Source organism: Schistocerca gregaria, chromosome 7 (genome assembly GCF_023897955.1).
Source record: "Schistocerca gregaria isolate iqSchGreg1 chromosome 7, iqSchGreg1.2, whole genome shotgun sequence".
Taxonomy (NCBI): Eukaryota; Metazoa; Arthropoda; class Insecta; order Orthoptera; family Acrididae; genus Schistocerca; species Schistocerca gregaria.
This window is the reverse complement of record NC_064926.1, coordinates 271,663,920-271,691,536: the sequence shown is the minus strand read 5'-3', so window position 1 is coordinate 271,691,536 and position 27,617 is coordinate 271,663,920. Positions and strand designations below refer to the sequence as shown.

The following is a 27,617-nucleotide window of genomic DNA, read 5'->3' as shown; positions in this document are numbered from 1 at the left end:
TTCTGAACGTAACACAACACCTGTAGCGGAGCCATGTGAAGTGTGTTTCGTGGGTCAGAGAAGACAATGAAGGCCTATCGAAACTCAGCTGTTTCGCCTCGACGGTTCTGCAACACCTTATCAATTGTAAATTACCGGAGAGAGAGTGAGAGAAAGCCGAAAGTCTTATTGCCACATTTAGTTTGCTCGCATACCTGCTTCCATAATACTTCCTGTCTCAACACCGTCTTGTAATATTCACTCTCGTGAAACTCACAGATAGCGCTTGTTTGTGGCAGCGACGGAACGTGCGTTCGTTGATCTGTAGTCAGTATGTCTTCGCTTAAATACCGTTCTACAGTGTACCGAGTATTTCAAATATGCTTATTGTTTACTTGCGGAAGAACAGTCACGTGTGTCAATTATTGTAACGATACTAATGGGACTTTTGAAAACTCTTCCAGCGTCGATTTCGGATGTAAGTTTAAATGTTATTGTCTCTATCACACAAACACGAACACACACATTACTCAGAACAACGTAGGAATAAGTCTTTAGTGTGAAGTTTCGGTGGTTGGCACTTCGTCATCAACCGTTTGGCGTGCCGTGGTGCGTAATGCTCTCTTAGACTCTTTCACCTGTTACGGTCTTCAGCTATAAGCGTGCATGTTGCTTCTTTGTGTTTCTCAGCCCCTTTTCCCACCTGCCGTCAAGTAGCCGTTCTCAGACTATTCTTATCTCTCGTCGTCATGTCCTGAGACGATTAATTTCATATTAATCACATTCATCGTTATCTCTATCAACTTCAATCTATCGCACGGTACATTAGTTTGTTTCCTCTCTCCATAGCAATTCTCATTATGCATTTCTCCATACCTCACTGAAAACTGGCAGCTTGGAATATAGCTATAACTCAAAGCAGGCAAGACATATTGACTGCAAACTTTCCTAACCCAGACATATCGAATGTTGCGTTTTCAAACCCCTGTTCAGTTTAACACAGAGTACTGCAGTCCCTTTGAACTCTTCTGTTTATTTCCCTAAACACTAAAACTCATTAACTGGCTTTATCGCTTAAATGTTAATTTATGCTATTTTTTTCTACATATGACTTCTACATGATTAGTGCCATATTACAATAGATTTTCGGAGCTGCTTTCAAAGCTATTGTCTACCTCTAGGTGTTAAAATGTAACGCAAAGAAGGATGGCTCGTAATGAAATTTTACTTGCTGTACGTGTACGGAATAGTAGAAACAGTAGATGATTAAATTTGTAGGTGATTTGACAGAATTCATCAATCGTAGTAACTGGTGTGCGATAACACCCCTTGACTATACTTATTCAATGGATGAGAGCTCTCTAGAACGTGTTGGTCAGGATAACATTTGATCACCCTCTGTATTTAGATGTATCAGAACAGCTCGCTGTGACTTCCAATAAAATAAACATCGTATATAGGTTAAGTTAATATAAAACAGATTATTATTACTTATATTGTCATCAATTTGAAGGACTTCTTATCGAAATCGTTGCTTGCACTCATGCCCATTTGTGTGATGATCTCAATGTAAGGCTTCATCAGCGGCGTGGGGGGAGGGGGGGGGGGAGGTAGGCTTGCTTAAACCATAAAACTCGGTCAATCTTTTTTATAACTAATTTATGTTCTAACATTGTTCCAGATTCCTGTAGCGAATAACATGTTTTTTTTTTTTTTGCAATACAAGACCGAGAACAGTTTCTTTGTCTTCTTACTATATGATCGTGGAGCCATTTTTACCGGACACAGGGGAAAATCCGAATGTAAATCGTAAATACTCTCGGGGTAATTATTTTTCTGCTATTTTCTTTTAGTCTGTTATATAGATACAAGGACAGAACAAATGTTGCACATGAATTGGCATGAAATGGCACGTAGTATTTTAACTTAATTTCAGATGTGTTAGTATAACTAACCACTAAGTTGTTTAGTGGCAAATATCTACAGAAAATACCTAAAAATAAAATAATAAGAAAAATTGTAAAAACAAAAAAAGCCGAAATCCACCATTTAGCCATCTGAAGCATAGATACATGTTCATCCGGGAACCAGCAGACACATATTTCTGATCTACTGATTTATGCTGCGGATATTGAAGATCCACTTCTAATATGTACCCTTTGTTGGAATCGCTTGGTACGTTTTCACGTCAAAAGTTTCGTCACTCTCTGGAGGAAGCCACTCAAAGCTGGACGCCAGAAGATGCTGCAACATTGCCTAGTTGTATAGGCTATCCACGTCAAGATTTCACAGTTCAGTCACATTATTGTGATCACAGCCAATGTTCGACGTCAGCATTCAACAATCACTCATAGACGTCAGGTGGCAGCACTGTCAGTGTACGGTCTATAAACCGTGTCGTGGGGGACGCAGAAAACAGTGCACTCGTTGTCGTAACGCTGAAACGGGGCGATTTACCTGTCGTCCAAAAGAGCATGATCAATGACTTTAGAGCCAAGGGTGGTAGTATTTTCGAAACGGTCAAATACGTAAAATGTTCGCGTCCCACCGTGGTTAAATCACTGTATACCGCGCATGGCAAAATCGCCCTAACCAAAACTGGCAACGTGGTGCACCATGGGCTGTGGATGACAGGGGTTCAAAATGGCTCTGAGCACTATGGGACTTAAACATCTGAGGTCATCAGTCCCCTAGAACTTAGAACTACTTAAACCTAACTAACCTAAGCACATCACCCACATCCATGCCTGAGGCAGGATTCGAACCTGCGCTCGTAGCTGTCGCGCGGTTCCAGACTGAAGCGCCTAGAACCGCTCGGCCACACCGGTCGGCCGATGACAGGGGTGAACAACGGCTGCAGAGATGTGTGGCGACAGGTGGCTTTTCCAGATGAATTACGTTTTATGCCCCCTCGAACAGATGGCCGTTCACATGTACGGCGTGAAACATCTGGAAGCAAAAGCCCTGCAAAGCCGGATGGCATTTCCTGGGTGATCTCGTCATTCATGAAGGCAAAATGGATCAACATAAGTATGCGTCTATTCTTGGGGACCATGTCCACCCCTACATGCAGTTTGTTTCTCCTCAGCAAGATGACATCTATCAGCAGGACAAGATAACGTTGTCATACAGCTGGCTTTGTACATGCGAGGTTCGAAAAGCACAAGGATTAGCTTACTGACTCTTCTGGTCACCAAGCGCCCTGGCTTTAAGCTCAGTCAAGAATCTATAGGATGACTTCGATCGGGCTGTTCGCGTCACAGATCCTCAACAGAGAAACCTAGCGTATCTGGCCACGGTACCTAGCGTAGCTCAACATCCCTGTCGGTACCTTCGAGGACCTCAGTGACTCTCTTCCTGCACATCTCGCAGCTGTCCGCGCTGCAAAAAGGTTGTTATCCAGGCTTTTGACAGTTGCTCATAAATGTGATTGGACAGTGTATTTTCTCGAACAAATAAGAGTATATGTTTAGAATTTCTGGACGACTTTTTTCATATTAATTCAGTTCTCAGGAGCCTAGAGAATTCGCCACACGACCTTTGACAAGAACATCCACTGTGCATTTTGCTTTTGTCATTAATAAAGTTTATTACAATTCCTTCTTCCTACATTTTATTGTTATATTCCAACTAACTGCTCGCTGCTTCTCTCACGTAGGCTCTATGGACTGCAGAGATTTTTTGTTTTCGTTTTTATTTAATCAAATTTTTATGTTGTTCATAAATTGCAATACCTTAGAAGCTTTTCACACTAACTAAAGCCGTATAAGCATGACTTTTCCCTAATGTACTTCTGACAAAAAGTGATTCTGGTAGCTGCAGTGCGAAATTTTTTTAACCGTGCCTTTTCCGCTCTTGTGTACATATTTCCACACCAATTTTCATCATCTACCAAGTAATTCTTTATATCTAGCAGAGAAGTGAAATACCAATTTTCATAAATTTGGCTTTGAAATTTTTTTTTAATGTAACGAAATAATTTTCTTAAAAACTTTCATCTCCTATTTCACTTCCTTTTGGTTTGAATATCCAGAAATATTTCTAACCCAGAAGTTACATATCAGTTGTCATAGATGCAACCTTAAATGCAGTAATATTTATTTTCAAGAAAACCTTCACCCCTTATTTTACCCCCTTAGTGGTAGAATTTCCAAAATTGCTGAAAAGCGTATTTTGTAACTGAGAATCCAATTTCTTACTTCTGGCTTCGAAATTCCACTAATACCGACTTACTTCAAAAGAGCCTCTCATCCCTTATTTCACCCCCTTAGGTGTAGAATTTATGATAATCAGTTCTTAAACGATGCCTATAGTATAAGATTCACAGCCTCTCCAAGCTTCAAGTTACTACACTTAGCGGTTTGGTCTGGACGATGATGAGTCAGTAAATCAGTTTGACCCTATTTCACCCCATTAGGGATTGAATTTCCAACAACAGTGAAACACGTATTTTTTCGTCTTCAGCTGAGAAGCCAATCGGCAATTTTCAAAGATATGATCTTAAAAATGCCTTCGCAAAAAATGTTTCCCTAAACATTTCACCTCCTTATTAGTTGAATTTCCAAAAACAGCAACATGAGTACGTCTTATTTATAACATAGAAGTCAAATACAAATTTTCATAGATTTACCGCCAAAAATGCTTGCACAACGAAATATTTCCATAAAAACTTTCATTCCGTTTCACCACAATTAGGGCTGAATTTCCAAAAAGAGTGAAACATATATTTTTTATTTCTAACTGAAAGCCAAATTTAGATTTAGCTTTAAAAATTCCTTTATAATAAAATACTCCCACAAAAAATCTCCCCCATTTCACCCCCCTTAGGTTGGAATTTTGAAAAATACTTTCTTAAACGACGCTTACAGTATAAGATCCACACCTTCTCCAAATTTCAAATTTTTTCCTTTGTAGTTTGGGCTGGGCGTTGATGAGGCAGTCAGTCAGTGAATCAGTCAGGACAATGCCTGTTATATGTGGAGATTTTATCGTAAAAAGTGAAGCTCCTCATAACCGTTCAGGGGTCAAACTCCACAACAGATAGCTCACGCAATAAACTCAGTTTTAGCGCTGTCCTATAACCGGAAATGACAACTCGAGGCAGACGGCACTATGTAAAATGCCAGGGGCGGTACAGTAGACTCACTTGTGTCAAGTAGTCAGTCGAGACAAGAAAGTCGATCGAGTAAAAGGGCTCAAGAAAACGCTGTATATGGAAGGATCTGAACTCATTTTACAGCATTGTTTACTGAGCACAATAGAGGAATAGGTCGGAGACGAAGATTGTTTGCAGTAGCATGAGAATGGACCCTATAATAAAACTACCTGCCAGGCAATTGCTTGGGGACAGTAACATTCCTGTAATGGACTTGAATCCCAAAAGTCCCTACCTGAACCTTTAGGATAACCTAGAACGTCGATTACTCTCCCGAGACCAGCGTCCAGCATTACTAACTTCTCTGATTTCGGCTCTTCCGGAAGAATGAGTCGTCATTTCTGCAAAGACATCCAGACACATCGTTGAAAGGTCCGACAGCAGAGTTCAAGCTTTCATAAAGGCGATGGGTGGACACACCAAATATTAATATCCACTACTATATCTCCTGATAGTTCTCAGCAGATAGAGTAGCCGGTTTTGGTATCAGTACATAGCTGAAAATTCAGTTAACTGTGTTTAAAGTAAAGAAAACAGTTGTTACTAATTTACAAGAAATTTCATAAGACTAGTTGAGTAAATGGCAATGAATACACAGTGGTTCAGTTTACAGCTAATTCTTACAAGGGAAACTCCCCATCGCAACCTGTTCAGATTTAGCGGTAAGATGGCCCAGTGGACAGCCCGTCAAAAACGATATGCAGATCAAGCGTGAATAGTGAACTGTGAAAAAAAGAAGAAAACTCGAAACAGTGAACGGTGCAAGCTGAAGATGTGCAACAACGGGCGAATGTGAATAGCTGCGGTATCATGGTTAGATGGTGTGTGTGTGTGTGTGTGTGTGTGTGTGTGTGTGTGTGTGTGGTTCGGGGAACTTATAGGCGCCCAACGGCGAGGTTATCAGCGCCCTAACATCGATGAAAACAAACAAATGTCGATAAGAACGAAAACTGTCGTACACGCATGCACACGAAACGACCACACAATGACTATCGCACAGGCACTCTCACATGCATTAAAACCAATGAGGAAGTAAAAGAGAGAAAACAAACCACAAAAGAGATAAAAGAATAACATAGGAAAATGAGACTGGCTGACCACTTGAGAAAAAAATTGGGTGAGCCAGTCATCCCGTTACACATTAAAAATATCTCCCCAGAATCTTGTTAATAGTGTGGGACAATTCACAGAACTTTAAAACCCGAACAACATTAGTTTGACCATTCCATAAAATATGACTGCAGATCCGCCGGCAAATCCGTCGGAGGGTCCTCTCGCCGGAGTTAAAATCCATACGTCTTAGGGGTGTGACCGATGAGAAGACGAGTAAGGATGACCTCGTACGTCGACGTGGCTGGGAGGAAGTACGCCAAGGCCGAGTTATGGGCTCGATCACATGGATCTTGTTGTCGGTCACTTCTAGGCACTCATGTTCCCAACGACACAGGACTTTGTACCTCAACAGCGAGGTCAGAGCATGCAGGGGGATAGCACACTGAAAGACCTGACCGTCACGACACGCCTCTTTAGCTGCTCGATCAGCCCGTTCAGTCCCCAGAATTCCCGTGTGCCCTGGTACCCAGCAGAAAGACACCTGCTTCCCCAGTCGCTGTAGTTGGAGGAGGGCATCGTGGACAGTCTGGGTTCCATTATATGCTGAATGAAAACGCTGGAGGAAGTAAAGGGCGCTCAAAGAATCTGAACAGACGAGGCATCTAACACTGGGAGAAAGTCTCATCTGCTCCAGTGCCCGCAAGATGGCATATAATTCTGCGTCAAAGATGGTAAATGCGGGAAGCAGTCTGACCTTGCGGACACCATCCGGGAAGACGACAGAGCAACCAACAGAGTCACCCTGCTTTGACCCATCCGTAAAAACAGCTACATGGTCATGGTAGCTGTACCGCACCAAATCTAAAATCACTCTGGGCCTCTCCAGTAACCAGGGTGGCAGGTGGTTAAAACCCTGGATTTGGGGTTGTACAGACTCCACACTGAGGGACTCTAGCACACGTTGCACACTGATTCCAAACGGCAACATAGCTTGTGGACAGTGGGAAAGAAGGCGGTCCAAAGGCGGATGAGCAACAATATGGTTAGCAGGCGACGTTAGAGCTACAATAAATTTATAAGCCTGGCGCACCAGTAGGAGCTGCCGTCGGATGGTAAGTGGCGCTTCCCCAGTCTCCGCACAGAGGCTGGGTATGGGACTGGTCCGATAAGCCTCCATGGCCAGTCGATTCCTGCATGATGGACAGCGTCAAGGATCCGCAAATAAGATTGCCTCGCTGACCCATACACTGTGCACCTGTAGTCCAGCTGTGAACGCACAAAAGCCCGATAAAACTGGAAGAGACGCTCCCTGTCCGCTCCTCAAGACCTATGGCTGAGGCACTTGAGGATGTTCAGTGCCTTCAGGGTTCTGGCTTTCAGGTCTCGTAGGTATGGCAGCCATGACAACCTGGAGTCAAAAATTAGGCCCAGAAACTGCACTGTGTCTCTAAAATGTAGGACAGTATCCCGCATATACAAGGCAGGCAAATTAAAACGTCGACGAGAAAGATTAAAGTGAACACAAACACACTTAATTGCAGAAAACTGAAAACCCATCTTTGCAGTCCACTCCTCTAACTGCTGCAGTGTTAGTTGCAACTGATGGCTCACTGTTGCAACACTGGAGGAGGAACAGAAAACAGCAAACTCGTCCACAAATAAGGAACACTGTACCGGACTCCTCACTGTAGACGTTATACTGTTGATGGCTATGGAAAAGAGGGTAACACTTAAAACACTGCCATGGGGGACACCATTCTCCCGCTCAAATCCATCAGACAGTGTATTACCAACTTGGGTCCGAAAAATCTGCTGAGACTGGAAAGACCGAATGAAAATGGGGAGGTGCCCACGAAAGCCCCATTCATGCAGTTGTGCAAGAATACAGTGTCTCTAAGTAGTATCATATGCCTTACTGATATCAAAGAATATGCCGATACAGTGAAGCTGATGGAGGAAAGCCTGCTGAATAGCCGCCTCTAGGAGGGTCAGGTTGTCGACTGTGGACCGATATTTGCGGAATCCACATTGAGAGCGGCTAAGAAGTTGCCTGGTCTCCAAAAGTCAGACCAGACGACGGTTAACCATCCGTTCCAGGGTCTTTCCTATACAGCTCGTTAGGACGATGCTCTGATAACTACTTGGAGACATACGATCCTTCCCTGGTTTGAGAAGAGGCACCAGAATTGCCTCCCTCCACGCCTTGGGGAAGTTACCTGTTTGACGCATTAGATTAAAACAGTCGAGGAGCATTTCCTGGGACGCTGCTGTCAAATGACGAAGCATGCAATATCGGAGCTCCCACATAGAGAAAGAGGAGTTGTAGGCCTCAGAACCATTGGACCTGAAGTCCAACTTTTCCCCCTGTACAGTTGCACGGTAGCGACAAAATGCGGGATCCTGGCTTGCATTGGCAGTAGTCTGCGCAAAACGCTCGGCCAGCGTCTGAGCAAGGTCTCTGTGCGCCGTTTGGAGGCATCCCTGTTTCAGCACTGCTGCAATCGGTAAACGTCTGCGTGTACTGGAAATCCTCCGGATGGCTTCCCATACTTTTGTGGAACAAGTGGAATTGTTAATGGAATCCAGGAACTCCTGTCATGACCTTTTTTTGCTCTCTTTAATGACACGGCGTGCCTTGGCTCTCACGATTCTAAAGGCAGTGAGATTGACCGCTGTTGGGCGGCATTTAAATCGTCGAAAAGCCGCACGCCTATCCCGGATGGCTGAATGGCACTCTTCTGTCCACCAAGGTACAGGTCACCGCTTAAGAGGGCCAAAAGACTTTGGTATGGACAGGTCAGCAGCATGTATGCTGTTACAGCGTTTAAAGACAGCCAACCGACTGAACAGCGGCCAGTTAGCCCTGCCAATCATCCATGTTGGCAGCTTCTGTTCCAGCAATACACCATTCAGGAAATGAATGCGGATGGGGAAGTGATCGCTGGAATAAAGGTCGTCAATAACCTCCCAGTGAACAGAGTCGGTGAGGGTTGGAGAGCAGAAAGATAGGTCAATGGATGAGAATGACCCAGTAGCAGCAGAGATATGAGTTGGAGTACCAGTGTTGAGGATGCACAACACTTGAGTTGTCACGAGGCTCTCCAAAACTCGACCCCATGCGCAAATAGAAGTTGAGCCCACAGGACATGATGGGTATTGAAGTCGTTCAGGAAGAGAAATTGGCGGGAGAGTTGTTCGATAAAATCTGTGAGAGCCTCTAAGTCCACTGCATCCAGAGGAGGTAAATAAAGGGAGCAAACGGTAAGCCTCCGACGTGAATAAATTTCAACTGCAACAGCCTGCAGGTCAGTATCCAGGGGGAGTGGTGGCCATTATTGACAAACACGGCGACTCCGCCTTTGGTCCTTTCCCCAGTCAGGTCATCCTTGCGATATAATGTATAGCCCTTTAGTACAGGAGCATCAGATGTTTTTAAATGTATTTCCTGTAAACATAAGCACAGGGGGCGTTGCTGTGCTAGGAGTTGCAGTTTCTCCACATGTGTCCGCAATCCATTCATGTTCCACTGTATAATGGGAGCCATCTATCAGGGTGGGAGTACCTTCATCCTGACTTTCTGTCAGGGAGGAGAGGCCACAACAGGGGGAGGCTCAGTTTTGGCGCGAGATGATTGACCCAGTCAGACATTAACCTCCATCGCCTCTGAGGAGGGGTCGAGAGAGGCGTCTGAGAGAATGACATCAACATCAGTAGACTGTATACCTTCAGTCTCCTTCAGCGGGCGAGTCTTTGCCGTTGGCTTTGGTTTCGATTTTTTGGTCTGAGGTGGCGTTGGAGCCACATCTCAGAAGCGGGAGGAGGTGTAGCAGCGCTAGGCAGTGCACAAGGCTTGACCTGGGGAGGGGAAGCAGGAAGGTCCATGATGTCAGCCACCACGGCCGTTTCTGAAGTCCGTGGGGGAGCATCAGGCTTCACAGGAACTGCAGCAGCACACATGCATTGACAAACGCAGTTGCTAGTGCTGACAATAGCAACCTCCGATTGTGGAGTGGCATCAGTTTTCAGGATAGGCAGTTTCAGAACAGAAGAAAAGGCGGCAACGAATGTGGGTGGTGGTTAGATGGTCAAGGTGTTGAACTGCAAAGGGGGAGGTCCGAGATCAAATCTCTCTCGTGCCCAATACATTTCTTTCACAAAATTATGTACTGTCAATGTCTGTTCACTGTATTCCAATTTTTGCCTTTTGCCAACGAATGTAATTGTTCGGGCAATTGGATTCTATAACTGGGTTACGTATTTTGCAAACAATTGCACAACATTGGAAAGTCGGACTCCATAATGGAGTGGCGTATTTTTGAGATCATTGCGTATGATCAGACAGTGTGATTCTACAATGGGCTAGCATATTTTGCAAACGATTTCACACATGGTCGTACAATGGTATTCTGTATTTTTAGCTGTTGAGAGAGAGTGGCAGATATATTAGGGGTCCCGTTTCTTTTTGCCTAAACATTCCTTACGCGAGAATACTCCACCAGTGGACTGAATCTTCTCATGTAATTTCGACGTTTTCGTACTCTGCTATTGTTATATACCAACTTGTACCGCAACTCACTAATACAGTCGATCTTTTACCGCACTTTGATGGCACAGTGGTGACGTTACAGTATGTACGCTAATCTCAGCATCACTACGAGCTATAATCCTGAATAACTGAATTAGAGACGTCGACCTGGTACATCTACATCTACATTTATACTCCGCAAGCTACCCAACGGTGTGTTGTGAAGGGCACTTTACGTGCCACCGTCATTACCTCCCTTTCCTGTTCCAGTTGCGTATGGTTCGCGGGAAGAACATCTGCCGGAAAGCCTCCGTGCGCGCTCGAATCTCTCTAATTTTAAATTCGTGGTCTCCTCGGGAGGTATAAGTAGGGGGACGCAAGATATTCGATACCTCATCCAGAAACGCACCCTCTCGAAACCTGGACAGCAAGCTACATCGCGATGCAGAGCGCCTCTCTTGCAGAATCTGGTCAAGGTGCTAAACATCTCCGTAACGCTATCACGCTTACCAAATAACCCTGTGACGAAACGCGCCGCTCCTCTTTGGATCTTCTGTATCTCCTCCGTCAACCCGACCTGCTATAGATCCCACACTGATGAGCAATACTCAGGTATTAGTCGGACGAGTGTTTTGTAAGCCACCTCCTTTGTTGATAGACTACATTTTCTAAGAACTCTCCCAATGAATCTCAACCTGACAACAGCGATACATCGTGACTTTGATTCCACGAGACATCAGAGCATGTGCTCATCCTTCACCGGACAACCATAGCCCCAAAATCACAGCGCTGTAGAGATTGTACATCTCGTTCAGTGGCTTCCCAGATGTGTTTAGGATTTTGATCACTTATGCACTGGAGGTGTTGCACTGACAACACCGTGTTGACAAGCTGGTCGCATCACCCTTTATATTTACCGAAGTACACGTATCCAGCCATAAACGTATACCATCACGAACATTTCAACTCTTATAAAGCTCTCCTGGTCAATTGATGATGAAGTGACTGTTAAGTGGAAATTCGAAGTAAGAGTCACGACTAACCTACGACCAGGCGGACCTAACGTACTGATGGATAGGGACCGTCGAGCATTACGGAGGATCTTTGTAGCAAATCGCACGGCGTCAACGAAAGGAATCATTCATGAGTTCCAAAGTCCTTTCAGCAGTGCAGCTAGCACAATGACTGTATGTAGGAAGTTAAAAAGAATAGAATACGATGGTCGAGCAGCTGCTCATATATCACACATTTCTTTAGTGAGTGCTACACGACGCTTGAGGTGATATAAAGAGCGACGTCACTGAACAGTGGATGACAGGGAAAAGTGTGGCTGTCTGATGGAAAGGTTTTTGTGTGACGAATAGACGTTATTTGCAATCAGGCGAACTTCAACGGTGGTGGAGTTATAGTATGGGGCGTGTTTTTGTAATTGGCGCTTGGGCCCCTCATTACGCTTAAGGAAACACTAAATGTGGAAGAATTTGAACACGTTTTTCACCATTGTGTATTGCCTACAGCAGAGAAACAGTTCGAAGACGATTATTGCTTGCATCAGCATGACTTTGCATCTTGTCGTAAAGCAGCAACTGTCAAGCAATGGCTTGTGGGCAATAATAAACCTGGACTGGACTGGTTTGCCCGAAGTCCCGACCTGATACTTTTGGGATGAGCTATAATGTCGACTTCTCTCCAGACCCTAGCGTCCAGCATCGCTACCTTCACTTGATCCGGCTCTTGAGGAAGAATGAGCTGCCAGTCCCATAAAGATAATGAGACATCTCATGAAAAGGGTCCCCAGCTGAGTTCAATCAGTCATAAAGTCAAAGGGTGGAGAAATCTCATATTAATGTCCACTTATAGCTTTGCGGATACTTGTATTTGATCAGATTGTCTATGTGTAGTGATGTGACTTCCAAAGTCCATAGCGAGGAGGTTGTTATGCATGATAAGGCTCTTCACCGCTTGTTGCTGTCCAGTCTTGGATTGGCAAATAACTTGCTGTTCTGTCCTCCTTGTCCGCTGCTATAATCCTCGATATCAGTCCTGTATGATCAACACCTTGCTGCCAGCAGCAGTAAGCTCTGGCGATGGCGGTACTTCCCTAGATCAAGACAACCTTGATACGATATCACAGAAAATACCCAGCGCTTGCATAACTTCGAAAAAAGTGTCGTGTGTGTGCTTCTTATCAAATTTCCAGATTCTAGATACTGTTAGGTTTTGGTGAGTGAGTTTGCGAGTATCAAAAAATGTGACAGAAATGGTCATATCTTTTTATTGGATTTACTTAGAAGCAAACGTTTATTCTACCGCTAAAGAACCACATACCTTAGTAAGTGACATAAATTTCAACTTAGTATATGTACCATTTCCTTACAGAAAGGGAGCTTAACAGACGAACGGACATTCAGACAGTTTGTCAATAAAATTCTCAGCTCTGAGGAAGGCCACTTGCAACAGCGGCTGAATTTTATATATTGACAGTTTTATATATTGACAATGCGGTCAACAGCCCAGTTGACAGTGACAATAACCGCGGAAATCTACGCTTACATTTAGACAGACAATCTGATTAAAATTGACAAAAAAAAACTTTTTTCGTTTGATATGACAGATTCATGATTTTCAGATTTTTTTCTTTGGTTGTACAGTGAAACCTTGCTTCTTGTGAAATTTCATGGTTCTATGTCAACGGGAAGTGTCCTATAGGTTTTGATGAGTGAGTTCTCTAGTATCAAAGAATGTGACTTAAATGGTCGTATCTTTTGACTGCATTGACTTAAGAGCTTCAATTTCTTGCGCTGCAAACGGATTGTAGACCTTAGTATGTTACATGAATTTCAACGTAGTGCATCCACCTATTCCTGGGAAAAAGGGAATTTAACAGTCAGTCAGACAGACAGACCGACAACAAATTGATCCTATATGAGTTCCGTTTTCCCTGATTGAGATAAGGAACACTAAAAACAGTAAAACAATCGGACCAAATATTCTCCACTTTATATTCAGCTCTCTTCATATCACACTGCCACCGCTTAACCCACACACTTGTTTCCTTTCGCACATCTTCTTCTTCCATAGGCTGGTACAACCACCTCGCGTCCAGTATTTTGCTGCGTGTTTACAGGGAAACGTTGACGGCATCCTGTCGCACCACCAGCAATGCACTGAGCGATTTTCTGCTATTGGGGCAACGTGCATTTTCAGCTAAAAATGGAAGAATCTGAACTGTTTGATACTTGATGCGAAGTATTCATCCTTTCAAACTTCCAGGTGGTAGGACTTAAGTCCACTGCTACAAACAACTGCTGACGTTGTCACATCGCTTATACAGTCTTGACTTAAATTTAGCTTTAATTGTACAGTTTCAGAACTCGACAGGAGCAATGTGTGTGACTGGAGAAATGGAAGCGATTACTGTCCCGCCGTCAGAGCCAGCGGTGAGGAGACAAGGACACTCGTGGAATCAGCCCTGTCTGAATTGTCTCCTCTGTACGAATCTCTGAAAGTGGTCGGCAATGAAGAGTGTGGAAACGACACTGCCCATATGATGGAGTCAGCACTGAAGCTGCACATTCCAGCGCTCAAGAGTAAGTGGGACTGTGTTGGTAACTCAGCGTTAGTACATAGAACTAATAGTATTGTGGAATCCTTGTTAAGACGTAGTGACTCGTCTGCACTTGTTAGATTTCCTTGTGTTCCCTAATGAGAAAAATTCCACATTTTTCAGTTGAGTTCTAAGATCTCGTTTCTTCTGTGTTGTCCAATGGGTTTATAATTGTAACGACCCATATTTATTACCCAGTTAATTACTAATTATTACATATTTACCTGGTCTATTAGCATAGTGACGAAATATTTCGTGGTCGTTGTTCTGTATGCGTTGTTTTGTTTTTAATTACGGATTTCAGTGAAGTAAACAAAAATCATTTCTACCACTTCATCTCTATACATTTATTGAATTGATTATAAATGAAAAGCACAATATTGTGTATGTTCTACAGGAACCTACAGAACGCACAAAATATTGTGCTTCATATTTATGTAAGGAGTGTTCAAATGAAAAGGTACGAAAAGTCATAAGAACCAAACCAGCCGAAATTTGTCGCTTTGGTATATCGTAGTGAGGCACCTATGCAATGGATGCATGTGTCGTCACCTCCACCTAAAAGCTGGAAACCTGTGCCCTCAGCAGGCAAGGTTACGTTCGCTGACCTTTTCGTTGTCAGAGGTCCGATACTCATCGAATTCCTGGAGCACGAAAAAACCTTTAACAGTGACGTGTACTTTAAGGCTCTCAGTTGCCTACGGAAGTCCGTGTAGAACAAACGGCCTGGACTGCTCACGGAGGGTATGATTCTGCTCCAAGGTAAAGCGCGTCCACACGTTTCCAAGGTCACACAACGTGTAACGGCCGAATTCAAGCGAGAGCAGACGAGGCATTCGCCCTACAGCCCGGAGAATTCGCCCTGAGACTACCCTGTGTTCAGTCCACTAAAAAAGCCTTCTCAAAGGAAAGCGCTTCAGCTCGGACGACGAACTGAGGAGGACAATGGAGGACTGGCTGCCGTCTCAGCCACAGGAATTCTGGGGACAGGAATTCTTCGGCTTGGGAAACAGTGGAATAGTTTTGTTCAGGCCCTTGATGATAACTTTTGAATAAAGACTTCAGTTATACACACAGTGTTATTTCGTGCCTATTCTTTTGAACACCCCTCAGAAATATGTTGTTCTACCAACATGTAACGGAAGAAATATAACAGAATAATTAGTACCATGTTTATAAAAGTACACTTGAAATGAGAGAGTTTCAACTTACATGCAAAAGGTTGCAGAAATCACATAAGTAACATACAAGTAGTTCTCCGTATAATGTTATAATAATCTACATGTCTAGGCTTCTAATTCTGCCAATAAGCAAAATCACTATGACGGCAAAAGGACGAAACACATATACATGGTGTATTAGCATTTCGATAGTACGGTATGCAGACATTAGGGCCGAGTAACAAATATTGGTGACTGTGTTACTACGGTTGCTATCCGTCTTGATATATTTGGACCGTCACCGTTATGGACCTTCTTGCCCCGACGTGACCCAATTTTGTTCCAATTTTTGCAAAACACTGTTGCGAGCTTGGCTCCAGTACTGAAGTAAGGCCGTTTGTTAGCACAACATGTAAATGCAATTTATGTTGATAAGGTCATCTCACAGATGACGTTTCATTTTGCGTATGCTGTACCGACGATGCAAGCACCTTCTAGATCTATCGCCATCATTCGAGAAAATACGAGACTTGTCCAGTAATAGCGGGCTGGAACTATTTCAGCAACGCTACGCCGAAGAATCGGACAATTTCCATTTAAACAGCGACCTGATAAGATGATTCTTTCTAAACGTAATACGAACAGTGAGTGCAAGTTAATAATGTTTGAAGTATTTACTGCGGGTATATAGGGCGTGAAGTGTATAGTGACGTGACTTCGATGACTTAAGTGTTATTGTCGACTGTTCATCGTCTAATAAACTTATCATAGTTTACAAAAGTGCCTAAGGATGGAAAGAGAAAGTGTCACTTTTCAGTTGATTGTACAAAAGATTGGTCTTTTGTCAAGAAAGGACGTGCGGACCAGGAAGCGTTTTGTGAGATTTATAGCTGTTTCATCTCAATAACTCATGGAAGTAAGGCGGGTGTGAGGAATCACATTTCTACGAAAAAACATACAGATAGATTCGCAGCAACATCGACATTCGTGATTAAAGAACATACCCTCGCAGAATTGACTGTCGCTGCTGCAGAGCTAACAAGAGCTCATGAAGTTGTCAAGCATCATCGGTCCTTCAGTCTCTGTATTTTACCGTACAACTGAATGCTGCAATGTACCCTGAGTTCTAAGTTGCCGCAAAGTAGTCTAAAGCCAGGACCAAAGCTACAGCGACTGTTAAAAATATTCTCGCACCACACTCCGCGTCCGAATGCATAAACCAACCCAATAAGTTTCATTTTATGGCATGGACACCGACGCATCGAACCCAATGATTTTAGAAATTCTGATGGAATATTATCCATGCCTTTGCCTTATTTTATCTTAAGACCTCCAAAGCTCTCTTACATTGTGATTCTCTTATCCCCTAGCTCATCCAACAGTGGCGTTCCCATTGCACTCTTAGTGTTACCATCTTTTCTGGAGACTATACACCCAGCTGTTCCCCGAGAATAATTATGAATTCCAATCTGCTTTTTTCACCACCGTTTTTTTTATGGAACGTATATACTTGAGCATGCAACATCCAATAAACAGCAAGATCCTTCTGATTATATTTTTTCACTCTGCTCCTTGTCATTCGTTAACTTTGCGACTGGGAACCGCCCCTATCCACGCCTCCCATATTCTCGTAATCCGCGATAACACTTGCCTTTTGCACTAACCGTTCTTTCAATGTACTTCTTGAAATGTACCGTCACGGAACGTATTGACGCTGACCACCACGACGTGTCTCTTGTCCTTGCCTTTCATCAACATTTGCTTGTCTCTGTACGACTTTCTATTTTGCAGCAATGGGTCGTAAGCCTCGGTGTCGTTTCTTATTAGTTTATAAACCAGATCTAGACAACTGAACCAGTTGTCAAGGTAAACACAACAAACTTTACGGAGCAAATTGTGAGCGAACTAAAAAACAACTGGAGATGTAATTTTTTTTTCAGGATAAGAACTACCATAACTTGAGTCCATACTCGTATAAACAATGAAAAACATTATAATTGCCTGAGAAAACATTATCTCGGCTGGTGATATGTACCATCTAGTGGAGGAAGCATCAACTATAGCATTACAACACCTGCGCTCCTGAAACTCGTTACCATTAGCTATAAGCCAAAGAATGCTGCTGATGAATGAATCCCTCGAATCCACTGAGAACGAGCAATCCTTGAACGAATATATGGGTCACGCTCACTAAAAGTTAGTTTCATTACCGATTTTACTAATGAGTAGACATGTTGTTAAATCAGTGATATGCATTATTCTCTATGATTATGAAACGACTAGTGCAAATTGTGTATAGGATATATATGTAATGAACTGTTGCAGTGTTGGACGCGACAGCGCGGCTGCCGTCGGGACTTCTGAATGGCAACGTGAACCAGCTGGGCGACTTCGACCAGTGCCTGGCGGCAAATGGCAGGTATTGTCTGGCGCTTATCGACTATCGCGTCGACAACGATGAGATCGACAGCCTGATGCACGCTCACAGAATGGTGGAAGGCAGCCTATCCGATGTGAGTACTCACCCCTCAGCACCCTGCATTATTATTTATACATATACTAATTACGTATAGTAGGAAACCAAATAACAAATCAAACTAACTCCTGTACACATGCACAGTGTAAACAGAATGAAAAATTTTCCTATCGTAGCACAAAAAAGGCTAATATGTCCTGGGCAGAGTTAGGGATGTAAAAGAAGGGAACTAGCTTTTAGACTTATCTGGCAGCTTCAAAGACATTTAATTCAAGAAATTTTGACATATTCCCACTTTTTTTACTTGTTTGTATTTGTACCAATGTATTTAAGAGAGCTTACTGAGCTGGCGAAGTAGGGGCATCTCTTGAAAAAGAGCGAATGTCAAGATGTTTTGATCTGAAAATGTCTGAAACTGCGAGTTCCAACTCTGCCCAAGACATGGTTTCCTTTTTTGTGCTACAATAGGAGCATTTTTCACTCTGTTTTCCAACTTTTACTCTACCACAATTTTGACGTCAGATCGCCATAGCTTGGAAATCGACTCAGATCTTTGTTGACTCGCGTAACGACTGACCCAGTCCATGTTGCTTGTATGGCGGCAACCGATAAAACTTTCGTAAAACAATATGACGATCATTAATTACATGTATCTGCCTACCTGCTAACAAAATAGTAACTGATTTCTCCATATTTGAAACACAGAAGTGACGCTCGTAAAAATACTCACAAAACAGTGTTTTTTTTTGCACGTAAACTTCGAATAAAGCTAGAGTTTTGAAAGACAGTTTTCGATTTTATCGTAAGACTTCATTTTTTTTATTTGATTCACTTTAAGCCGATTCCGCGGTTTCATTTCATGTAGTAACGATTTTCATGTGCTACATATAGCTCGACTTTAAACCATCGTATCCCGACAACGTCTAAAGCCTATTGAATCAAAAAATTGTTTTGACCTTATTCCTCTATCTACCTGCGTACAAATTAAAATTAGAGAAGTGGCGCGCTTCAATAACCTCTTAGAAAAATGTTAAACCGTCTTACGTCGACAACGGATAAATGGTATTAGATTTTAAAAAATCATTTGGGCTTCACGCTTTTATCTACCTTTTTGTAAAGTTTGAACTGATGCGTGCAGGTTTAAATTATCTAAGTGACGCGCTTCAAAAACTTCCCAGAAAAACGTGTTTTTTGCACATAAAATCCAAAGAAAGCAAGAATTTTTTTTCAAACGGTTGAAACTTAGACCGAGGTCTGATACACCGGTGGTGAACAGTCAATCTAGCTCCAGTCGGGAGTTATTTAAGGACGACTGTTTTTGCACGTGAAACCCGAACTGTGCACATACAAATGGTGAAATTATCTGAGATTTAATTTCAACTCATTTAAAATCTTTTGCAAAACGAGTTAGCCGATTTACATAATTCGTCTGGTTCCAGGTCTGGTTCGTCATTCACACTTTGCTTAACGAACTGCAACGTAGCTACAGTGAGACAGAAGTTCGAACTGCTATACCAGTGGCCACTGGTCCTGGCTAAATCGAAAACTTTTTGTCCTATGTTCCCAGCTCAGATAGGAACCGAGCATCAAGACCCTACAAATCGGTATTCTGAGCGCAGACTTGACGTACCAACAGTATTCCCGACGCATGCCAAGTAATGTAATGCACTGTCCTACCTCCGACCAGCTTCAAGAGACCCAAAGAGCAGCGGCCATTCTCTTTCTGTTGTATATAATATATAATAAATTATTTATGAAGTTATGCAGAATAAATGTCTAAGCTGATACTTCTTTTCAAAACTATATCCATAGGAGATGGCAAAATATACACAAAACGCAACGCAACGCAGTTGCATGAACTACAAACCTCATACTATGTAGCTTCAAACTAGAATGAATCGTGCCGTATAATTCGATATGTGCAATGACTGTAGAGTGGGATTTAGGTGAAGTAGTGTTTGAGCAGGAGTATTGTGCAGACATGAGACTCAATTTAAGAATTTTTTATTGGCTTTCATCATTTCAGTAACATAAAAGACCACTTACAATAATCCTTATAAATTATAAAAAAAAACAGTTGTACATGTGTATGTTCGTATGTATGTATAAGGTATTAAAAAGTGTTGATACTTTGAGAGGTGGTAGTTCTCATCGAAACAAGAAAAATATGTGCAATAAACATTGGGAGTGGCCGAGCTCTACGGTCGCAGGTTCGAATCCTGCCCCGGGCATGGACGTGTGTGATGTCCTTAGGTTAGTTGGGTTTAAGTAGTTCTAAGTTCTAGGGGACTGATGACCTCGAAGTTAAGTCCCATAGTGCTCAGAGCCATTTGAACCATTTGAATAAACATGGGTCCGGAAACACATACTTTCCGAGATAAACGCGTGTTTATAGGAAGGGCTGCGCGACTATTGTTTGCGGATATTGGCACAGTCGCTCCGTCAAATGTGTCGGCAGGTTATTATGATGTCTTACTCACAGTACTCTAGCTACCATTGGGTTATCTGCAGTCACCTGTGTGGTTAGAGTCGTGTTGTAGGCTACGTAAGTTTTCACCGTGCTTGTGTGCCTTATTTTACAGCACTGTCAACTGTACGTTTCATAGTGTTTTACCTCCTTCCAGACGAGCATTCACTTATACACTGAAGTGCCAAAGAAGCTGGTATAGGCATGCGTATTCAAATACAGAGATATGTAAACAGGCAGAATACGTCGCTGCGATCGGCAAGGGCGATATAAGACAACAAGCGTCTGTCGCCGTTTTTAGATTGGTCCCTGCTGCTACAATGGTAGGTTATCAAGATTTAAGTGACTTTCACCGTGGTGTTATAGTCGGTGCACGAGCGACGGGACACAGCATCTCCGAGGTAGAGAAGAAGCGAGAATTTTCTCTTACAACCGTTTCAGGAGTGTACCGTGAATACCAGGAATCTGGTAAAACAACATATCTCTGACATCGCTGCGGCAGGAAGAAGATCCTGCAAGAACGGGACCAACGGCGTCTGTAGAGAATCGTTCAGCGTGGCAGAAGTGCAACTCTTCCGCAAATTGCTGCAAATTTCAATGCTGGGGCATTAACAAGTTTCAGCGTGCGAACCATTCAACGAAACGTCATCGATCTGGGCTTTTGGAGCCGAAGGCTCACTCGTGTACCGTTGATGACTGCACGACACGAAGCTTTACGCCTCGCCTGGGGTTGTCAACAACGACACTAAACTGTTGATAACAGGAAACACGTTGCCTGGTCGGACGAGTCTCGTTTCAAATTGTATCGAGCGGATGGAGGCGTACTGGCATGGAAGCCTAATACTGGACAAGTGAAATGGCGGATATGATATTCCTGTATGGTTTAGCAAGTCGGCGTAGCCTGCGAGCCTGTGCCATTTACAGTGAAAAATATTCACAGTGGAGAGTGCCCTCTGACAAGCTGATCAGCAGACTTTTCCAGCATCTGAGTTACACAGGAGCCCTTGCACCTCTGAAGACTGACAGTAAAAGGCCCCGAACAGGCCGCACACCTGAGGTGGAGGAAAGTATGCTACGTGCGATGGAAGAAACCGTTGGGATCAATGTGCGACGATTAGCAGCAGCAGAAGGCGCCTCTCTTTCTCTTATCTTGTGGGTGGTGGGTGGGTGGGGGTGCTTCATGAACAACTGCTGTACCCCCCCCCCCCTTCTCTACATCATCATACAGCCCGTTCAGGCCCTAAGGCCACAGGATTATCATGGTAGACGGCGGTTCTGTCAATGGCTGTTGCAGAAGTGTGCCGCCGATTCACTGTTCACATCCAATATGCTGGGTTCACAAGAGATGGTGTTGTGAATTTCCATAACCAGTATGTATGGGCAGATGTAAGTCCCCAAGCAATTCATAAAAGCGAGCGTCAACACCAATTGCCAATCAATGTATGGTCAGGTGTACTTGACGATAGATTGATAGTGAGATACGTGCTACAACAAAGGTTACCTGAAGCGCATTATCTGGAATTTCGCGTTAATGTATTGCCTATCTTTCTGGAAGTTGCAGCAACGAATACAAACGTAGTTCATGCATCATGGCGCACCATTACACTTTCGCCACAATGTGTGCGAGCATCTGACTCAGACATATTGTAACATTACATGAGTATGTCCAATATAGTCAGACCTTCTTTGCGTCACTTGATTGTAGGGAGTAGAAACAAGTAGTGACCTATGATGTCATATCAACTTGAGATTTTTTTATACATGTAATTCATTTATAAATTTTATTGATTATTTGCAGAGCAAAGAATTTAATTATGTACAAAATTTAATAGGTAATGAGTTTTAATGAGATAGATATAAATAGCAAGTCACCTTGTTTCATTATGCATGATATGTTTTCTCTTTGTAAGAACAAAAACTTCCGTGTTGCTCGAGTGCGCGTTCCAGTAGTCGTCAAGTGCGGATCTTCTTTAACTTTCATGAATGAGCATAGAATTGTGAATTTATAACCCACAGTTGATTTAAAAACTATTCTAGGGAACCACGGCCCAACTTTGGCGCAAATTCTCAAATATCGGAGCGGATTTTAAGATACGCGGCTGGATATCGGGCGTTATCGTCGCGTGGATGGTTCAGTAACATTAACCGCAATTTACGGACATTAACTTGATAATAACTATCAAAGACTTATATGAGCAGCGTAGTAATCGTCTTGATGCTTAAAACAAGCGTGAAGCGATTTACTGTCGGGATACGACAAATATTAATCGTTGTACAGTCAGCTTGTTGATACGTTGCTTAGTAACTTATAAACGGACAGTGATAGAATTACTGATAAGATCTTTTAAGTATCAATGAGCACTACATACACATCAGAAACTAATTACTCTATCTGTGAGTGACTTATGGACTGGATGAGTTTTTTTTATTTAGCTAATTGGTATTAATGAACTTCTTTCGATGTTGAAACTTCATCAATGGTGTTGTGCTCATTCAGTTTAATAGAACTTTACATAGTACTAGCTACGCTACTATTTATAATTTTAAAAGTAAAAAGAGCACATACCTGTTTTTCTTTCTTTTGAGAAATGTTCGTACTTCAGTCTTAAGCCTTCTCAAACCAGAGGCACGAGTGAAGCTCCCTCACAGCACTACGATATCGTGAACCACCATACACGTGTGCCCCCTTCTCACTACATTCTTGCATTGAAAACTCTGAGATATAGCCGCAGTACGAAGAAGGAAGAAAGAAGAGGAAAGATCAGCTAAAGAAACCGAGTAGAGAGACAAGGGGAGGTAACAATATCACGACCCGCTGGATTGGTCGTTGACGAGGGGGGGGGGGGGGGGGGGGCGCACACTTTGGCCTGCTCGTTCGCCGGAACTCAGTCCCCTAGACGCGTTTGATTATAGGGACAGTTGAAGGAATTGGTTTACGCCACACCAATCAACCATATGCGTACCAGCAGGTTCAAGAACAATCGAGTATACCTCAAAGGGTGCGTCATTCCTTAGGCCGGAGGGCAGAGGGGTGCATTGTCATGAATAGATGGCACGTTGAACGTCTTTTGTCAAACCCTGTTTATAGCAGAAAGTTTGCATTTCCGGACCCATGTTTATCAGACTTATCTGAGAAAGTATGAACTTTCGGATCCATGTTTATTGTACTTATTTTTCTGTTTTGAACATCTCATATACAAGCATGTTCCACATCTCCTCCTAAACCATTGAGCCGAACTCAACCAAACTTGGTACACACATCATTTACTGTATGGAAAGAATAACTGTGAGGGTAAGAGCCACCTACTTATCAAAGAGGTGGGAGTGGCGATGAAAAACTAGTGTACCCCACTACACGAGAATACCCATACTTTCGAAACGATACAATAGGATATTGCTGTGCCTGTGTTGTTCCAAAGTCTACGATGCAATATTCCGTCGGACATGCACGCATGCCGCCCACCGAACAGCCCGACAACCAGGAAAGATGGTCTCGGGTGTCATTCCTTTTCATAGCAGGATCCCTTTCGTTGTCATCCGCAGCACCCTAAGAGTGCGCACCGGCACTTCGGACGATGTTCTTCTCCCTGTTTTGTTATCCTTCATGGAAAGCTTCCTGAGCTTACATTTCAGCAAGGTAATGCCATTTCGCACAACAAGAGAGTGTCTATGGCTTTTATTCGTGCTTGCAAAACCCCACTTTGGCCAGAAAGGTTGCCGGATCTCTTCCCAACTGACAACGTTTGGAGAATTATAGGAAAGGTCCTCCAACCAGCTCGGGATTTTGATGATATAAGACGACAATTGGAGACAATTTGGCACGGCATACCTGAGGAGGATATCCAACAACTCTGTCAATCAACGTCAAGCCGAATAACTGCTTACATAGGGCCAGAGGTGGCCCAACGCTTTATTGACTTGTTGAATTTGTGCAGTTCTTTCTCCTGAGTAAATCATCCGAGTTATCTGAAATTGTAATCATTTGTTTCTCTTTAGATGTGCACCACATCGACCGATTTCCATCCCATTCGGATAGCTGCTTCGTGGTGCGTCGTTTCTTTTGTCTCCACAGATGTGCCCGCGGATATGGATATTGGTGCAAAATTTTATCTGCAAAGTAGTTACTACTGTGGCCATCCGTCCAGGTCTCTATTAATGAGTGTGTTCCTGTTTGCTTCAGCTGGCTTTTACTTCCACAGCCAGGTCACCGTATCTCCCGCCAGTCGCTGGGGAGCTGGGCAACGTGTGTCCCACGGTCCTGCCGGCACCAGGACGTCCAGAAGGCAGTGGGTCGCATGCTTCAAGGTCGGCTATCTGCCCTCGAGGTCAGCGTGGGCGCAGACTTCTGCCATAGGGGCACCGACGTCACGCCTGTCACCCACGGAGACATTATCGCCTGGTGAGTTAAGTTCTAAGTCAGCACCTCGCATCTTCTTAGAAATTGTTGTTCTTCGTACTATACCCTATTCATCCTCCACAAGATCCAGAAAGCAGTAGATACTGCACTCAGCTTGATACCGTGTCGACTTCCAGATGGAATTCGCTTCAGTTCTGCATTCCCTAATAAAATACGAACATATGGAATGTAAGACCAGCTGTGGGAGACTGTAGAGTTCATAGTAAACAGTACACACTATGTAACTTTAAACTCTTAACGGAAAGAAATCATCGGATGGAAAAGTCACTTCGGGCGTATCGCAAGAGATTGTTATAGGACCATTAAGTTTAACAATATACGTAAAATGTGAATAACGTAGGAAGTGCCACTGAGGCTTTTTTACAGGTGATGCTATTGTATACAGAGGTGATGCAATGATATAAAAATGTAGAGAAATGTACAAAGACCTAAAGAGGATCGACGCTTGTTGCAGGAATTGGCAGTTGGCGCCCAACATAAAAGAAAATGAAACCTACTGCGCATAAACAGGTAGAAAGACCCAATTCACAATTGCTGAACATAGGCTGGGAGGATCCACCTCCACTAAATATCTGGAGGTACGCGTAAAGGGCAATTTAAGTTGGAACCATCAAAAGTGCAAGTCGCCAGTAAGGAAGATACCAGTTTGAGATTAATTCGAAAAGACTCCAGAAAATGTAGTTTACCTTCAGAGGAGTAGCTTACAAAATGCTCGTTTGATCGATGCTTCAGTATTACTCGTCAGTCTGGGATCCATACCAGATAGGATTGATAGAACAACAGCAGAAGTTCCAGAGAAAAGGAACACGTTTCGCCACTGGTCCATCCAGGAAGCGCGGAAGCGTCATGGAGATACTGAATGAGGTCCAGTGGCAGACACTACAGGAGAGCGTCCTTCCTAGATATCTGTTCACAGGCCGTTTGCAGGCAGGAAGACGGCCTCCTTCACACATCATAAATTGGCTTGCGGGGTGTAGATGTGCATGAAGTAATCAGTACCGTCCAAGATGCTGCTCCAGGTGGATGTAAAATGAATGTGCGCAAAGGAAAGTACTGAACGCGAAAATGGCGATTTGGTCCTGTCTGACTAGCCGCTGAAGTAGATCTTTGGATCTCTTAACGATGATATTATCGCCTCCTTCTTGATCTTTAACATATAAATTACAACATAAACATAAACGAATGATTAAGGGACCTAGTAATCTAAATGATAAATGCTGTATCAAACACTAGAAGACACTACTTTCAAAGATGATCTACAGTGGTGTCCAACATCAGTGGAAACAAACTTTACGTGATCACATCTGTTTAGCTTTATAGGCCTAATAAGTCAACGCAATTAGCAATATCACTGTATGTACTGCATCCGGTGCGCGGAGTGATGGTTATCGAACACGTCTGCCGTGACAATATATATAAATATATCTCAGACACTAGTATCAGTAGGATGACAGAAGGCTGTCGTCTGTCAAGTATAATCTAATACTTTCTTCTCCTGTCTGTGTTCTATAGACGAGAAACGCTATCTACCAGCTACAAGGACGGAGTTCAGGTAACGGCTCAACGTGAGTATGAGCAGAAGAAGTACTCTCAATCACTGATTGCTGCGAACTCAATGATGCCTTGCTACCCGGAGGCGAAGTCCAGAATCGTATAAGTTCGCCACAGTACAGTACCTAACCGTTCTAACTATAAAATCTTCTGAGAGCAAAGACAACAAGTCTGTCTATAGCAACAAAAGCTGATACTGAGCGACCGTCAAACACGGGCACTCAAAACAGAAGACTCCCTCCTCTCCACCTCTGGCTTCCCAGCAAAGCTCGACTCCTCTCCCTCGTAACTGCAGAAGGCGAATCATATTCTCGAAACCATGGAATATTCTCCCTCTCTACAGATTCTTCCGAATACCGACCAACCATATTTTAGTATTTTTTCGTCCAGTACGGAAAGTTTGCGAGAAAATACCAATACTCATACAATGGTACGCTTCTTAGAGTAAAAAAAACCCAGCCTGCGTGAATTCCGAGGTGATGGTTCCTCGTTCCTCTCTGTGGTGTAACAAATTTTCAGAGTTTCCAAAGTATTATTCGGTTTCACTTCCGGCATCGCTGCATTACCGGTCAGCTGCCACTCTATTGTGCTTCAGCGCTCAGATGCCTTGACCGTCCGTCTCGGGGCTCCTTCCTGTGTTTAGCAGAATCAACACACCCGTGCAGGCTTTTCGACCCAGTGCCTGAGTTACGCCTGCCTTTTCATTTACACTGGCGTTCCAACATCTACTAATACAGGCAATCATTCATTACGCCATTTTGATAATGAAGACAATCCACCACCTTTCATTCAATAAGGGTTAACAACTATTTAAAAGGTGTATGTTGAAGATTAGGTGGGTAGATCATGTAACTAATGAGGAGGTATTGAATGGGATTGGGGAGAAGAGAAGTTTGTGGCACAATTTGACTAGAAGAAGGGATCGGTTGGTAGGACATGTCCTGAGGCATCAAGGGATCACAAATTTAGCATTGGAGGGCAGCGTGGAGGGTAAAAATCGTAGAGGGAGACCAAAAGATAAATACACTAAGCAGATTCAGAAGGATGTAGGTTACAGTAGGTACTGGGAGATGAAGGAGCTTTCACAGGATAGATTACCATGGAGAGCTGCATCAAACCAGTCTCAGGACTGAAAACCACAACACCAACATGTGAAAACGTCAGTCTTCTTTAAATATTCAAATATACTATCTACAACCTATCAAATGATACGTAATTCTGGTTGTA

At 43.2% G+C, this 27,617-nt stretch overlaps 1 protein-coding gene across 1 annotated transcript in view; it reads left to right on the top strand.

Annotated features, from left to right (window-relative positions):
- The first annotated feature begins 269 nt into the window (after window positions 1-269).
- LOC126281559 (regulator of hypoxia-inducible factor 1-like) overlaps window positions 270-27,617 on the top strand; it is a 222,054-nt gene continuing 194,706 nt past the window's right edge. The window contains exons 1-4 of the mRNA XM_049980630.1: window positions 270-457; window positions 14,078-14,302; window positions 17,805-17,992; window positions 24,622-24,821. Of these exons, the coding sequence (XP_049836587.1) occupies window positions 313-457; window positions 14,078-14,302; window positions 17,805-17,992; window positions 24,622-24,821 (758 nt within the window). The 5' untranslated portion in view covers window positions 270-312. The remainder of the gene's footprint in view (window positions 458-14,077; window positions 14,303-17,804; window positions 17,993-24,621; window positions 24,822-27,617) is intronic.